Genomic DNA, 16871 nt, shown 5'->3' with positions numbered 1-16871 from the left:
ACTAATATTAGTAGAATATTTTGACAATGTGGTGCAGGAGAGGGTGCGGGTGGTGGGGTGGGCTGGGGGTGTTGCGAGGGTTCTGGAGTCCCTCACCCTGGGATGAAATAAAATAATATAACCATTTCTACAGTTACATATGCAGGTAAGATGGAACACAGAAGAGGTGCACTGCCTTCAGTGCTGCTGCACTTGTTACAACACTTGGTGTTGTAACCTATTGGCAAGTCAGCTGTGTTTTGATCATCATCAAAGCTAATTACTTAGTGTCTGGCATAGCTATCATTTGGATACATCCTGATTATTTGGATCCATGAAATCCAAGAGTTTAGCGTTCTTGGCAACTGCAGCCACTCTCTCCTCCATGCTTACACACAAGCACTAAAGTTATAGAGTTATATCATGGACTACATGACCAGGGGATAAACTTTTTATTTAGCTCAATGCACAAATTGCACCTGTGCATGGTACATAAAACATTAGACTTCTTGTGCACAATAACAATGAGCCAAACGTGTTAAAATGGGAAAAAAACTGTAAACATAATGATGATATCAAATCCATTATATAACAACATTTGCCCAGGACCCATGCATCATGTTAGAAGGCTATGAAAGGTTATCTAAAAAGAATGAAGATGAAGTTCATGAACGCCCTGAGCATGTTAATATGAACAGGTAAAGAACTCAGCACAGCACACGGAAAGTGCACAGTGTCTAGGACTGATTAGGAGTTGAAACATTACGGTGTTGTAGAAACAGTGGTACTATCTAAAAGCCTATAAGCTCCAATAATTCAGTTTATGGTTCTCTAATTTAATTTGTTGCTCCTTACTCTCTCCAGATAACCTAATATATATTCTCTGCTCTTTACTAAGAGTTATCAATCTGCTTTGGATTTGTAATACACAATTGATCAAGCTGATGAATAAACTATTCCATATAAACGCATTTCATATTGCTTTGTACTTGGGTTGAATTTATGAGTCATTTCTAAAGCCGCAGAAATTACTTTAATAGTTTTGCAGCAGTTATGTGTGTGTGAGCCTTGCACTGCATGTTCACTTCCATGCAAAAGAGCAATCAGTGAGATTTATGTATCTGTGCATGCTGTGTTTGAGTGGAGCACTCTATGTGGGTGTTGATCCTCATATCAATTGCTAGCATATGTGTGTGGCTTTCTGTCTTTGCCCGGCTCTGTGTCACTGAGGCTCGGAGCATGTCATGGTGCTAACGCAGCCATGCTTGGGTGGCTTTCCACAGTAATGTACTTTAAAGAACCATTTAACACACACACACACACACACACACACACACACACACACACACACATATATATATATATATATATATATGTAATCTTATCTTCACATTTTTTTTTACTTTTCCCAGAGTATGATCTCTTCTATAGTGAACAGTTCCTACTACGCTAATGTCTCCACTGCCAAGTGCCAAGAGTTCGGGCGCTGGTATAAGAAGTATAAGAAGATTAAAGGTAAAGTCCTAGCTGCTGTCCTGTGATATTCTATATTTTGTATTGTTCATGTCTGACTGCAACAATGTGATACTCACAGACAAACTGATGAATGAAATATTCTTCTTCTAGTCAACATTGCTTGTCTTGCAGCATTGCCAGATCTTTGCTTCTGTAAACTGGAACAAAAAAAACACTAGAAACGAAGCCTGTGACAATTATGAAATTTACGCTGATGATCAACTGGTAATTTAATAATTGCTATTAACAATGTAATTGTCTTTTTTGTTCATTGTATGTAGCTATTAAAGCAGTAGCTGCTAGAATGGTTGATTATCTTGTTTCCTAGTTGTTAATACATAGTAGCTACCAATAGATGACAGATACAACTAAAGCTTTAATTAACAAACATTATTCAATACTGCCCTTATACATGTTATAGCACCACTCAAAAGGTAGCATTTTTTCATAAGACCTATGACGTGTCTCTATAAATGCATTTTCTGCTTTTTCACCTGCATTTCCCCAAACCAAATGGATAAAAATACCCTCTGTTCACATCATGTTTGTTGTGATATAAACATATCATGAAAGGTAACGATTGTGAAAAATAAAGCCGATCAGTTCAAATACTTGCAAGCAGGCATTGATGGCAGGTAGTGAGAAAGGCCAGTACACTGTACATGCAAAAGTGTTGAGATACTCATTGAATTTAGCTACTTGAAAATTGTATAATCTCCATAGAAAAGCATTGCCAACAGAATGGAATGCTCTGTATTAGCTACACATGAGTCTGCAGCATGGCCAAAGCAAAGTATCAGCCAGCATCAGCATTGCACTGGAGAGCAGTGGAACTGGAATGATGAAGCACCATCCAGTACTTGGGGATAGACTAAAGTGCTGTCATGGAACCAGTACAGAGTACTGAACCAGAACATGCTGCTACTGCCGCATGTAAGTGAGAGTTCCCTGAGGTGACTCCACTCATTAAATTAATTTGAGGAATAGGGGACTACAGAGGACAAAAGCCCCACCAGTGCTGTGTATTATAGGTTGTCTCTTAATGCCCTCTATTACACTGAATGGAAGAAACACAATCCTCCTTGAAGCCTAATAGAAAGCACACCTCCCTCTCCTTGGGGCTGCAGGAGGTCTTCACTACCAACCCATCTTCACCACCACTGCATAAGCCGCTTAGTATCAAAATGACTATGACAATTTTCCTCCTTCTTTTGCCCCCTCAAAAAGCGACATAATTACACAGCAGGACAGATCAAAGCATCCCCCAAACCCCAAGCGCACTGACACAGAGACAGAGACATGGTGGAGAATAAAGCAGTACTCAGCATGCTGACAGAACAAGCAGTGTTGGGTTACACTGAGCCTCCACTATTAGTTCTGCTCTCTGCTTCACAGAGCCAAACACAGTGCCTCACAGTGCCAGATGTGAGCAGCATCTCAGAGACATCCCATTGGGTGACTCAGTTGTCCATCATAGGCTTCACTAGACAGTACCAAAGAGTGCGATTTTAGAACACTTTATTGTAACTGTTGGTCACATTTTTGCCATAGTTTAATCATTTTGCTCTTTTTCACACTTCTCAGGTGACTACTTTGAGAAGATGTGGCCAGCCCGAGAGAATTCTGAAATTAAAGGTTGGTCATTTTAGAACAGAACCTTAAAGCAGGACAGGTTCGTAGCTGTGGACCTGGAGCATTTTACACCTTTTTTCACCTTTTAGTTACCCACTTCAACACAGGATGAACATGCAAATATGGGTGCCTGATTATATCAGAATCATATTGATATTGGGAAACATGTTCCTAAAAAAAATTGGCACAGGACAGATGTTTAGATTTAGCTGATATGACGAACTGATACTTGATTATGTACTTATTGTATTCCAGAAGAGCAGAACATTGATATGTTGAAATGTATGCTTTTTATTCATTTTTACAGCATTTGCAACTCTCTACAAATAAATGCTTTTCTGGAACATTAATCCAGGTGAAGCTAGTCCTAATTTCTACAATTTAAAATGTTCGTGTATCTGTCTTGATATCCACATTTTTCAAAGTTGTGTCTGCCTCTGTATCTGCATTGGAAGGTATGTACATGAGAACTTGCAGATACTGGTATCAGGCCAAAATTCTCATTCTCATTCTCAGGGCGTCCCTGCTTGAATTGGGTCCAAAAGTCTCTTTGTATTAAGATCATCTTAACTGGTAGAGAGAGTGTTTAGTATGATGCTGTCTTTGCTATTTAAGAATTGTCTTTGTTGTAAAATGATTTTGGGAAACCCAGCTCTGATTATTTGGGTCAAAGCAGGAAAACGAAAAATATGCAGAAACAAGGTTAGAAACCACTGCTGTAGAGAATAATATTGTTTTGATTTTCTTGTTCACTGAAAGTCATAGAAAGGATTTGAAGGTAGTGTCTATCATTGGGTTCATCCCTCAAAGCCATTTAAACTCCATGGGAGCATTTCTCTCCACAGTGGAAAGAGACAGCCTGGTGGATTTCTGTGTGTTAGGACAGCGTCCTCCCCCTCATCTGCCTGGCCTGGCTCAGTTGGGACCTTTGGGCAGTGCAGGTTCCCTTGTGAAGGCTGCCTCTGGAGAACCTCAGAACTCTGCTCAGTCTCAGCCTCCATCCCAAGGGCAACCACAGCCACCCTCATCTCATGCTGGCCAGCTCCACCACAGCCCGCCACTACGGGCCCAGGTGGCCCCTCCCCCTCCTCCAGCTGCCTTGCAACCTCTCCTTGGCCCAGGAGGTCTTCTCTCACCTCAGCTCAGTCCACAGCTCGTGCGGCAGCAGCTAGCCATGGCTCACCTCATCAACCAGCAGCTTGCAGTCAGCCGCCTCTTGGCCCACCAGCACCCACAGGCTCTTAACCAGCAGTTCCTCAACCACCCACCCATCCCAAGACCTGGCAAGTCCGGGGGACCAGTAGAGCCAGGATCCAACCCTTCAGCAGCAGAAGTTTCTTCAGACATCTACCAGAAGGTTCGCGATGAGCTTAAAAGAGCCAGCGTCTCACAAGCTGTGTTTGCCAGGGTGGCATTCAACCGTACACAGGTACAATAGCATATTTCAGATGGGAGGAAAGTGATGGAGAAAATTTATATAATGGAAAATGAACATGATTACAAACTGGTGCCTTGTTGAAGACAAGGACGTTTAAGAGAAAAGCTCCACTTAGGAGGCCATAATAGGGTTTGATCAGAAAATGGTGTCACTAATGGCGATACCAATTTTAAGGAAATAAAAATGACTATGTCCAGTAATATTGGACCATATAATTTTACATTGTAAAACAACCAATATTATAATTGATTGACAAGTGACAGAGCATCACATTCCTGAATTTAAATGCCTTTTTTATGGTGCTTTATTGACTGGATTTCCACCAATGCTGATAAATCCATGAAACTCAAAGTACTTGGCTCAGTCACTTGCTTTAAAAGCAATCACTTGCTTAATTCATGCAAATCATTTAGCAGTGAACTAAAACATTAGCTGAAATGTGAGAGTGAAAAGTCAGGTCAGAGTTTTCAGATCTGCAGGCCACTTCAGTGAAACCCAGCATGGTGGCTCCAGCCCCCAGGCCATATCTAGTCTTTTCTCCCTCCCTCTCAGCAGCCCACACACCTGGCCCATTGAGCATCCACAGGCCAGAATTACGCCCCATTAGAGCCCAGCCACTGTGTGGGCGGTAGATGATGTGATGCAGGTGAAGACCAACTAGGATATACTGTATATTCTCACAAGAGCTTGGCCTTTTTGGCTTGTTTTTTTATGTGTTTGTATATTTGGAGTTATGAAATGGCTGAGGTTTGGGATGAAGATGCATGAAGGTCTTCCTCTCTTCTGTCTAACGTAATTATACAGTTCCCTCTCTACCTGTTTTCTGTGATGATGTTCTCAGTCCTGTCTCTCTATTCATCAAGGGGGTATGTGGCTTTCTAACATCAAGCAGAAGCCACCCAAAACCTCATATCTCCCTAACCGATACCTTTATAGACAAAAGAAGAACACTTTTTTAACATTGCTAGTATGTGTTAATAGTAACAAATTTTTTAAAGTAATTTTTTGATCCATTTCAACGATCCAATGGTGGCAAAGCTGGCATTTTCAATGTAAAAAGTAAATAAAAATGTAGTTATTAGGTCAATATTACAAGGTCACAAAATGCATGTCTATGAACTACAGGGTCTGCTGTCTGAGATTTTGCGGAAAGAAGAAGACCCTAGAACAGCTTCTCAATCTTTGCTGGTCAACCTCAAGGCCATGCAGAACTTTCTCAACCTGCCTGAAGCTGAGCGAGACCGGATCTACCAGGAAGAGCGTGAGCGCAGCATGAATCCCCCTGTAGGCTTGCCCCCAACCTCAAACTCCGGCTCTGGGGCTAACCGTCTCTCTCAGGTACATCATTATCCCTCTTATATCAAACCTTGCAACAGACCCTTCCACCCCTTTCTTTCTTCTGACCTAGAATTGCAGGACCCGCACTGACAGTTTGTGCTTTGTTTGAGTTTTCACTGTGTATCTGTATGCTTTTGAGATTGTTGTGGCTTCTGTCTAGGTTAATGTTTTTGTTTAGTTATTTAATTTGGGTTATACATCAATGCTTTTTTATAAGCTACATCAGGGTTTTGTTAAGTAGGGCCTACGCAGAGTTATAAGGGTAGAAAAAGTAGTTTAGAACTATACTTTGAAAGCAATTACCTATTTAAATTTCGGTTAGACTGATAGAAGGTGTGTATGTTTCAGGTTTTGTGTGTGTTTTATATCATAAGTATATGACTTTTTTCCATTGATGAGCTGATTAAATAATATATGACTCACTGAAACCACACTGCAGTTTAAGAGAGTGCCCTTTATAGGTCAAGTTAGTCTAAATAAATTTCAGTAACATATGGCATCATGACAGTATTTCGGTCACAATGCCATATAATTGTGCATTGCTTGCTTCCTGTTTTAAAAATGTGCCGTTGCTAATGGCTCCCCTTGCCGCCCTATGCAGAAAGTGTGGGAGCGCAGCATGGATGAACAGTTAACCCCTGACGCCTGGGCATCTATTTGGAAGAATAAGACCAAAATCACTAACTCGGTGAGGATCAAATCAACTCTCTCTGCATCTGCTCACTGGTCCTCACAATGGTCTGGCAATATGTTGAAGATATGTTGAAATATTGTTTCATTCATTGTTTCATTCATTTCATTCATTCAAATTGCTGTATTGTTCTGTCATCATTCAGATAGAAGAAAATTATGTTGAAGATCAGTAAATCATGTTCAAGAAAGGATGTTTTATGCACCTTATTTAATTAGCATCTGTCAACTCTGTATGAATTCCAAATCTACGCTCTTAAAAAACAATGGTTCCTAAACAGTGCTTGGTTAAGATGTATTCTAGATTCTAGTAAAAATCTTTCTTTAATAGAGAACCTTAACATTATGTAGATGTTCTTTGAAATTTAAAGAGGATGTTCATCTAAAAATGGTTCTTTAAAGAACTGTCCACTAAAAACAATAGTTCAGGGAACCAAGCACCAAAACATTTACTACCACAGTCCTCTCTGCAAAATGTGTTTTTACCACAATCATAGTTACTAAAGTTCAGTATACGCTACCATTCAAAAGTTTATTTTATTCAATAACAACTTGAATAACAATATAGAAAAAAAAACTCATATCTCCATTTTTGTAGTTTTTCAGTTTCTGACATAATTTGAAAATGCCTTTTGCCCTGTATATTGTGCATAAATTTCATGATGAATGGACCAAAAGAAACAACCCAAAATTATTTTTTACTAAGTTTGGTACCATTAAAAGTAAAGTAAGTTTCTTCCTTCTATTGTAAAGTTATGACTTTGGAGATTTCTTCCAACAACAGCGAGATGTAATAATATACATGTCGTTTTCTATTTACAGTAATTTGTTAACTTCTCTGCCTTGAGATTTGATCACCACTTTCCAAATACAAGGTATTCTCAAGGTTAATTTTATTTTATACAACAGTTAGTTGTTAGCAAACTGATTGGTTGAGAAGCATTCCAATCGGGCTGATATTTGCCATAACATCATGTTTTTTTCACTGTATCACTGTATCACTCCACTGAAACGCCGTTGCTAAGCAACGTCTTTGACAGCTGTAGGAGATGGACTGCTGGCTGTGCAGCAAGTGAGCGGACCTCATTACTTTGACGTAGCAACGAGCTGCTTGTTAAGGAGCTATAATTTGCCAGAAAAAATTGTTAACATTAAAACATATTAAATGACACTTTCATGGCCCAATTTATTTATTTATTGCTTTATTTATTTAACCGTTGTATAAAAGCAATAGACACTCAAGGTTGTGTGTTATTGTGCCTGCGACTAAATCACAGCTGTGATGTTATTTTGCAATAACACACTCCTTCTCATGTTCTGTTGCTTAAATAACTTACATGTAAACTTAGCCAGCTTTCTCAATAATTCTAGAATTATCTATAACTCTGTTCATCATTCTGGACACATCTAAGAAATATTATTAAGTTGTTTAGTTTTGGCATGATAGTAGAATTATTTTGGTAACTTTTAAACAATGATTCCAAACTGTTGGTTGGCATATAGACTGCATAAACATACAGCATGTGATCAAAGGGATAGTAGTGCGCTTCAGGTACAGTATGGCATTTTTTAGTGTTCTTGAAAAGACTACATAATATACTTGCCAGAAATATTTTAAAGATAAAATTACACAGGCAAAAAAGCATGACTCTACTCCTGTCTGAACATGTTCATATTAAGTAAATGACCTAGAACTTTTTTCTTTACAAACTTAGTGTCATGGTGGGTTTGAGTGGGACTGTTTTCAAACTCAGAGCTGCCATCAATAAAACAGACCAGATAACAGAATCTCTCTGATATGAGGACAGAGTGCTCATTCTTTAGTCTGTAGGAATGCAGTTGTGTATTATTATTATTATTATGTCTGTAAACAGTTATCTGGCCATCGTTTGTGTTGGGGAATGTGAGATTAACTTGCCCGTACATGCAGAACAACTTCAAATGCTGCATGAGAAAAAAACACGGCACCCTAAAATCAATACACCATAATTCAAACAAAGTACAAAGCAGATGTAAGAGAGTGCCTTAATGACTTTACTGAATGCGCCTTCCTCTGTGCATTGCTGATATAAAGCAGGCCTTCTGACATGCATATTTGAGGAATATTCAGTATTGTTCAAGAATCTGCCTAACAACTTTTTGTGTTTGTCTTCTGAATTCCCTCATTCATGGCTTCCTGTAGCCCAAGCCTTCTGGTCCAAACCCTGATCTTCCCCTGAAGCTCGAGTCACTGGTGAACATTACCTCGTCCATCTATGACGAGATCCAGCAGGAGATGAAGCGGGCCAAGGTGTCTCAGGCCCTATTCGCCAAGGTGGCAGCCAACAAGAGCCAGGTAAGACCTCGTACAGCATCAACTTACCCAAACTGCCACTTTCAGTGCACTAATGATAAGCCTTTCAAAGCAGGTCCCTTCAGTGTAGAAGTGAAACTTTCTCTGCTGTCACTGTGTGAGTTTATCAAACTGTTTCAAAATCATTGGTGTGACTGTTTATAATGGGGCATCTTCGGCAGTTTGGCTAAATATGTTTCATATTAATCCCTTAAACATATCATATGTGCACCCATTAATTAAATTAATTTACGACTACACTCATAAAAATAAAAGTAGCTTCTTTATAAAACAGGGTTCTTTGGTGGGACACCATAGAACAGGGGTATTTCAGTTAAAATTTGAAAAGGTCTAATTGCATCAGATTTCTTGCTTATAATGATCCGGGTAAACAAACAATGGGGATAGAGGTTACCTTTAAATGCTGGTAAGAATTATTAAAGACAACTAATAGAATAAAATAGGGCACATCATAAATTATACAACCATAAATTTGGATGAGATGGTTTATTCTGAACATACTTGTAGAATGTAAAGGAGCCTTTCAAACTTGTTTGGGGAAAAAATAATATTAAATATCTTTCCATAGCAATGAAGATTCCTCACTGAATGTATTTCACACACTTGTGAAAGGATAGAGGAGCACTCTGGTAGACCTTTCTTGCTGAGCTTTGCATTTATTTCATTTTCCTTTGAATTAAAATTGTGGGTAGTTTAATGCAAATACAATGAACAAGGCATGGAAGAACATTTGATTTCCTAAAGATTTTTATTATTTTTTATTGGTGGATTTCATTTTTGTTAGTAAAAACTTTTTTTTTAATGTAACATCTTAAAATCCCAAGTCTTTACAAGTCAGGATGTAGTTACAATTACATGTAATTGCTATAGTTTGCAATTATTATTATTATTATTATTATTATTATGCAATTACATCTAAGTAGTGTTAAGATAAGTTACAGATATGCGTAATCCTGGCCATTTTTAAGAACCTCAGCATAATGTAATGATTCAGTAATGATTATTATTATTCATTTTTCTTTTTTTTTTGCAGAACCATACATCCTTACTGCTAAAAATCAGACTAAATTAAATACTTGTTTCATGTGGTAACAAGTAAATTGACTAGCTTTCATTCAACTTAATAAAGACTTTGAAAAAGTGATTCTTTCAATCAAAGTAATTTTTCAGTTAAATATAACTAGTTCAGTTGCTTGTTACTGCAAAATTGGTTTATTGGTAAATTGGTTTATACCAATTCTTTATAATGCAAGGCAAGAAACTTTTTACATAACAAGCTGCTTTCATAGTAGTAATACAGCAGTTATAACAGTTGAATAATATATATTAATACTAATAGCTAAGTAATAAACTCTAAGGTTTTCATGGTCACAACACGCTTGTTAGCATTTACACATATTTTTAATGAATCACGTACAATCATTCAACAGTAGAGGACCTGAATAAAGCTGAATGTAATATACATGAAACCTAAAGTTGAGCCATTCTTCAGTAGGTAGGAGTCTTCTCCTAGTATCTGATCAAAGCATGTCTCTCCAGTTGGTAAACAACAGTGGCAGATAGACATGGTTTATGTTGCAGATGGCCATCAAAATGGTTTCCATATGCCCCACCATGACCCGCCGTGTTCTCATGTAGATCCATACCAAAGATCTCTCCACTGTGACTCACCCATAATCAGATTGGACCATTGGAGGGATGTTCCATTGTGCTCCCTCCGCGCCACTGAGATAGCCGTGATTACTGGCGACATACTTCTGCTCTTCACGCTCGCCTCAGTGTGTGGAGATATACCGTGCCGTGCTGACTCAGATTAGTTCACTGTCAGTAGGTAAGAATAGGAGCAGCAGTGAGAGTAGCCATCAAATTGTGGGGCTAAGATTTAGCTAGCTACCTTGGTAACACTTCCTTTGAATCATAATATTTATCATGTGTTATATTGTATAGATAACTCTTTTGAAGCTTTACAATATTAGTGTCTACAATATTCTTATGAACAGATATTATAATAGATTATGGAACCAGAATTTATGAATATGTAAATCTTATGAGCAATTATAGACCGCATAATATACATACATTATATATGTATATATATATATATATATATATATATATATATATATATATATATATATATTAGCAATTGTATACCATATAATATTATAAATGCCTGCATAAAGTGTTATGAATAAATTAAATTACAGAATACATTAAATTAAAGAAATACAGAAAAAGAAGTTTGAAAAAGCTGGTCAACTCCTTAAAATCTCAGACCTAAGACATATTATTCAGCAATCCCATGGACCACAATGCAAACAGGCTAAGTTATTCTTAAGTCTTGTTGAAGCAATGGGTAAAGGAGTGTTTCCATTTGCACCAGGATATAAATATACCATCTTTATGAAGATAACATCTTGTTTATTACAGGATCACAGCAAGCAGGAACATAATCATGAAAAGTCTTTGTAATAGCTTAAGAGACCAAAATGTTTTGTAAAAATGCAGGCCTTGAACAGCACTGATGGTGCGGTGTCTTTCAACTGTGGCATTCATCTGTGAGTGTTGATTTAGGAATATTTCTGCTGGACTGTTTGTGGGTCCCTCTCCCATTTGAGAGCAAAGAGAGATAATTGATTTAGTCAAATCTGATCCCGTGCCCAGCTGCGCCCGATTCTTCCCATGAAACAGTTTGAGCAGGAACAGCGCTGTACCAGCCCATGCACACAAGCACTGTAAACTCTGAGTCTGCAGGTGTGACCTCCTCGACCCAAAGGTGTGTGAGTAGCATATTAGTACAGTAGTGAGGTAGTAGTATATGTTTGTGTGTGTGTGTTTGTGTGCATGCGTGTGGCAGATGCAGTAGGGTCTCCCAGGTTCAGGGTCGGGTGGGGGGGTCACGGCTGAATGCGCCCATCTGCTGCAGCTGGCCAGGAGGAGGTGAGGGACAAAGAGAGAGAGAAAGAGAGAGAGAGAGAGAGAGAGGGAGAGGGGGAGAGGAAAAGAGCACTGATCAGGTTATTAACACTGGGTGCTGGAGGAGGTTGGCTGCACACAACAGCTGGTGTCAAAGACTGGCCTAGTCTAGCAGAGATAATCAAATCTTCCTCATCTCTCTCCATTTCACTCTCTCATTCACTCACACTTCTCTTTCTCTCTCTCTCTCTCTCTCTCTCTCTCTCCATTTCACGGTCTCATTCACTGTCTCTCAACTAACTACTTGCCCCTTTTCCCCTGTCCTGTTCTCACTCGTTTTTTCTTGCTCTATCTCCATTACACTCTGTAACTCCTACTGAATCTCAGTTTCTCCCTTATTCTATTTCAGGTCTCGCTTACTCTCGGCCCTCTAATTCATTCTCTCTTTCACTGATTCACTCACTCCTAGCTCTCTTTCCTGGTTGTACACAGCAAACTTTATTCTAATGAATTTATTTTCATTCCCACATCCTACTCACATCCATCATTTAATTACATGATTACAAATGCATCAAGGAGTGGCAGGAATGCTTTTTAGTTTATTAAAGATTTAGGCTTTTACAAAAAACAGCATTAATCCTGAGTTAGTTCTCGAGAAGCAACTAAAGCACACAAAGAAATGCATCAATTTTTATCCACCTCTGGCCAAACGAAGGGTTCACCTGTTCTCCTCCTTTGCCTGTCCCATTTTATTCTTCTCTACATTAAGCCTCACTGTTAATTCTCAAAGTGCATGACCTTATTGGCTACCATTCAAGTCCTAATCAGCATATTAATTTTGAGCCATGACCAGTTTTGTCTGAAAAAGAGCTATATCGTTCTTCTTGGCCATTTTTCCATAACCTTAGCTCAAAAAAATGAAAGTATCAATAGTTTCCTCCCCTATCCGCAGCAAATGACAGCCTGCAGCAATCTGAGTGTAAACAGTGTCTAACTTTCTACACTTCAGCATTACACAACACTACAATACATTTTCTACAGCAGTGGTTTCCAACTCGGTCCTCAGCGTCCCCCAGACGGTCCATATTTTGCTCTAACTCTCAACATAAAGGGATGAAGGAGAAATGTGTACCACCCGGGGGGCCCTTAGGACTGGGATGGGAACTGCTATTCTAGAGTGAACATTCGATTTGCATTAAAGAACTGCTTGATTTGAGACATGGCTGAGGCCCATTCACTTTCTATCTCTCACCCTTCCACTCCTCTCACTGTATGATGTTTTACAATTGTCACTTTGTGTAGAATGTTGTGAATGGCAAATATTAGCTTATTAGTCTCAGGTGTTATTTGGGTAGTGGATCATTCACAGCACTACAGTGACACTGACAAGTGGATCAGACACAGCAGTGCTGCTGGAGATTTTAAACATTGTGTCCACTCTATTAGACACTCCTACCTTGTTGGTTCACTTTGTAGATGTGAAGTCAGAGACAGTAGCTCATCTGTTGCTGCTGAATAACTGGATGTTGCCCGCAGGACACTGTTGGCTGGATATTTTGGGTTGGTGGACTAATCTCAGTCCAGCAGTGACACTGAGGTGTTTAAAAACTCCATGATCCACTCATAATAGCACAACATACACTAATACACCACCACCACATCAGTGTCACTGCAGTGCTGAGAATGATCCATCATCCTAATAACACCTGCTCTGTGATGGCCCTGTGGGGATCTTGATCATTGATGTTTGGGCTAAAGGTGGGATAAGTATGCAGAGAAACTGTAGAAATTGTAGAACTACAAAGTGCACCTGTATAGCAAGTGGATCTCATAAAATTTTCAGTGATTGTAGATACAAGGTAGGTATACCTAATAAGTAACTGTATGTATCAATTCAGACCTATAAGCTATATTGACATGACCATATTTACTTACAGTACTGCCAAAGCATCGTCAACAAAGAGCGAAAAAAGGAATATTTGGAACACGGAAGAGTTTAAGAACTTTCAATTTCATTTAATAAAAACGAATTGTGTGAGAAAAGTAGCATAAAGAACATTTATCTCTCTCTCTCTGTGTCTCTTTCTCTTTCCCTCTCTCAGGGCTGGCTATGTGAGTTATTGCGCTGGAAGGAGAGCCCCAGTCCAGAGAACAGGACTCTGTGGGAGAATCTGTGTACAATCCGCCGTTTCCTTGCACTCCCCCAGGCCGACCGGGACATGGTTTATGAGGAGGAGTCCCGTCATCATCACAGTGAACGCCTGCACACCGTCCTCCACCTGCCCTCCGACCCTCAGGTCAGCACTGGTCAAAAGTCACTTTTACGCATTCACTGGAACCACAGTTTATGAAGGTTTTTTAGAACTGAGGTTTTTGACTGTGGGAGCCTGAAATTAATAGCATATCACGGTGAACAGCAAGAAAACCCAAGAAAAACCTTTTGTGATGATTTGCCTCATTTTGTGGTTTCTGATATGTTTCCATATTTCTAATGGCACTGTGGAGGGAAAAATGGAGGCTTCATTGTGTTTCATTGTGTGATCGCACACACTTCTTTGGTGCTTTTGTTATATTATCAAGGCCTCTAATGCAGGACCCCTGCCAACCTCTAATAACCTAATACACCCAGCCCTCTTTAATCATACACACACTCACAGATCCAAATAACACAGTCCTGATTAAATGGACTTTCCCCTTCGCCAGCCAGGGTTATTACAGTATACACTAAGGACACATACAATGCAGACCCACACACGCATATACATTCATATATGTAAATGCATGCATTCCCAGATGGTACACACATAAATCTACTTTTTCCCAAACACTTGATATTCAGATCAATGCTTTCTATTAACCTCCACACCCTGCCTAAACACCATATTAGTTCATTTTATTTATAAAATATTCCTGAAATAACATGAATAGTAAATGATAAAACCTAAAGGTCATTACACCAATCATGATGCACATAAACAACACAAAAAATGCTAAATATTCTGAAACTGTAAACACTAAAAATTACTAATGGCCAGTTTGGCCAAAAATTATGTATCACAATATAATTCCCTGCGATGTCTTTTTATTTAAATTTTCCATTCCACCTTATATGGAGCAGCATTTAATGTAAAATGTGGTAGTTTAAAAAATCAGTGGCATGTTATTTATGCCTCCTCAAAGGCAAAACAGGCCAAATGCCTTGAAGTGCAAAATGACAACCTCATAAAACTGGCAAATAATCCAATTGGGCTACTTTTTGTTTGGGAAAAGTTAAAATAGCAAAGACAGATACATCTTCCTATTCAGCAGCTGGAAATTTATGAGAGCTTTCACACACAACTTGAAAGTCTACCAGCTGCTAACATCATTATTTGGTGTCTAAAGATTGCTTTACATAACTGATCCATGTTCTTTTTTGTTGCTATGCCAACATCTGAAACATCTGTGATAGGTTAGTGAGATCATGTAAGCTGTAAAAGTCTGCAAAAATCTAATGTAGGGCTAAAATAATAATATTCTATCATTTTATAATGCTGAAAATTTGCATTTAGTGCACAATATATTGACAGGTGTACTTTCAGATTAATTTATTGATGTTGAAAAAAATTACATGAATAAAATTTGGTGGTGTGTAAAAGCATTAAAAATCCCATATCCTATATGTTTAGGCATAATTAATTTGCCCTAACTCTCTTTAGCTCATAAAATGAAACATTACTCAGCTTTTAAGACTGATGTGTGTAAATGACTTCTGTTCTAATTGGCTGCCCTGTTTGTGCCTTGTTCAAAAACTGGCTGAAACACTCCTTAGGACTTCAGTGTGAGTGGGCAGGGCTAAACTACTGCAAATATATATATGAATGAGTTGGAACAAAAAAAACAAACATTCAAAATAGACTGTTTTTGTAGCTTAGTTTCCATATATTGACTGTGTGAACTCTATATAGTGTAATTATACATTTTTAAATTTGTTCAGTTACCTTTTATTTTATAAAAGAAAAAAAATATTTTTTTTTATGACAAGGGCTCTTTAAGAAATAGAAATAGAAATTTCAAAGATGCCTTTTTTCTTTAACTGGGCTCTGTCCTCCGCCTTCTCTCTCTCTCTCTTTCTACGCTTTGCTCTCTTTTTATGTTGGTACTTTAAATGATGTTTAAATGTTTGTGTGTGTGTAGTTGTACTTATTTATGTGATTTGGGCGCAGTAGGAAATGCCCCATTAGGACACACCCAAACAGACAGTACCACCACAGCCCTGATATTATTAATGACGGGAAGAGCCAGAACACACACACACTCACACATTGTGTGACTCATGGGAATTCACTGTAATTGGTCACTATGGTTACTCTACAGAGGCTCTGGCCATGAACTGTTGCACCATATTGACCATAAAGGAATTGACACATCTGGGAAGCAAAGTCAGCGCCCAGTAGCTAAAAGCAGCATGTCGTTCAAGGTCTCCTGGGCAGAATAGACCTAGCATATAAATAGGATAATACTATAAGATGTACAATGGCACATGTTGTATTTATTTTTATGTTGTGCTTCTACTAAGATTATGTACTTGAAAGAGCAGGTGCGCATGTAGGAATGAATAATACTTGAGTTTTGGAAATGTTCAATGCTAGTGCACCTGCTTTTTATAGCAAAGACAATCAGGGGTGTGGCTACAAGGGGTGTGGCAACTGCCACTCTTGAAAAAAGCCTAACCATTTGTCTCCCCATATCTGACCTCAAAACAAATAATACATATATTACATACAGTCATGTGAAAAAATTAGGACACCATACGAAATTCTGTGTGTTTTTTGTGTTTTCACATATTTGGACATGTGGAAATAAAATATCAATTTAACAATATTAAGAGATTTAAGTAATGTAACTAAACAATTAAAACTAAAGAAAATACTTTTAAAACTATCTGTAAAGTGTAATTGAAAAAAAAAGAGTTCTTGTGAGGAATCAATTAGGACACCTCCACATTTATTCCCACTTAAAATGGCTAAA

At 38.5% G+C, this 16871-nt stretch overlaps 1 protein-coding gene across 3 annotated transcripts in view; it reads left to right on the top strand.

The window, feature by feature from the left end:
• Positions 1–16871, top strand: part of satb2 (SATB homeobox 2) — a 64512-nt gene that overhangs the window by 34541 nt on the left and 13100 nt on the right. For all 3 annotated transcript variants that reach the window (XM_017706542.2, XM_017706543.2, XM_017706540.2), the window contains 7 exons: positions 1392–1494; positions 3079–3129; positions 3972–4555; positions 5690–5902; positions 6504–6590; positions 8775–8927; positions 13964–14158. In XM_017706542.2, coding sequence (XP_017562031.1) covers positions 1392–1494; positions 3079–3129; positions 3972–4555; positions 5690–5902; positions 6504–6590; positions 8775–8927; positions 13964–14158 — 1386 coding nt within the window. The remainder of the gene's footprint in view (positions 1–1391; positions 1495–3078; positions 3130–3971; positions 4556–5689; positions 5903–6503; positions 6591–8774; positions 8928–13963; positions 14159–16871) is intronic.

The sequence above is a fragment of the Pygocentrus nattereri genome, chromosome 6 (assembly GCF_015220715.1).
Source record: "Pygocentrus nattereri isolate fPygNat1 chromosome 6, fPygNat1.pri, whole genome shotgun sequence".
Lineage (NCBI taxonomy): Eukaryota > Metazoa > Chordata > Actinopteri > Characiformes > Serrasalmidae > Pygocentrus > Pygocentrus nattereri.
Note: the sequence above shows the minus strand (reverse complement) of the source record. Positions and strands in the feature narration are given on the sequence as shown.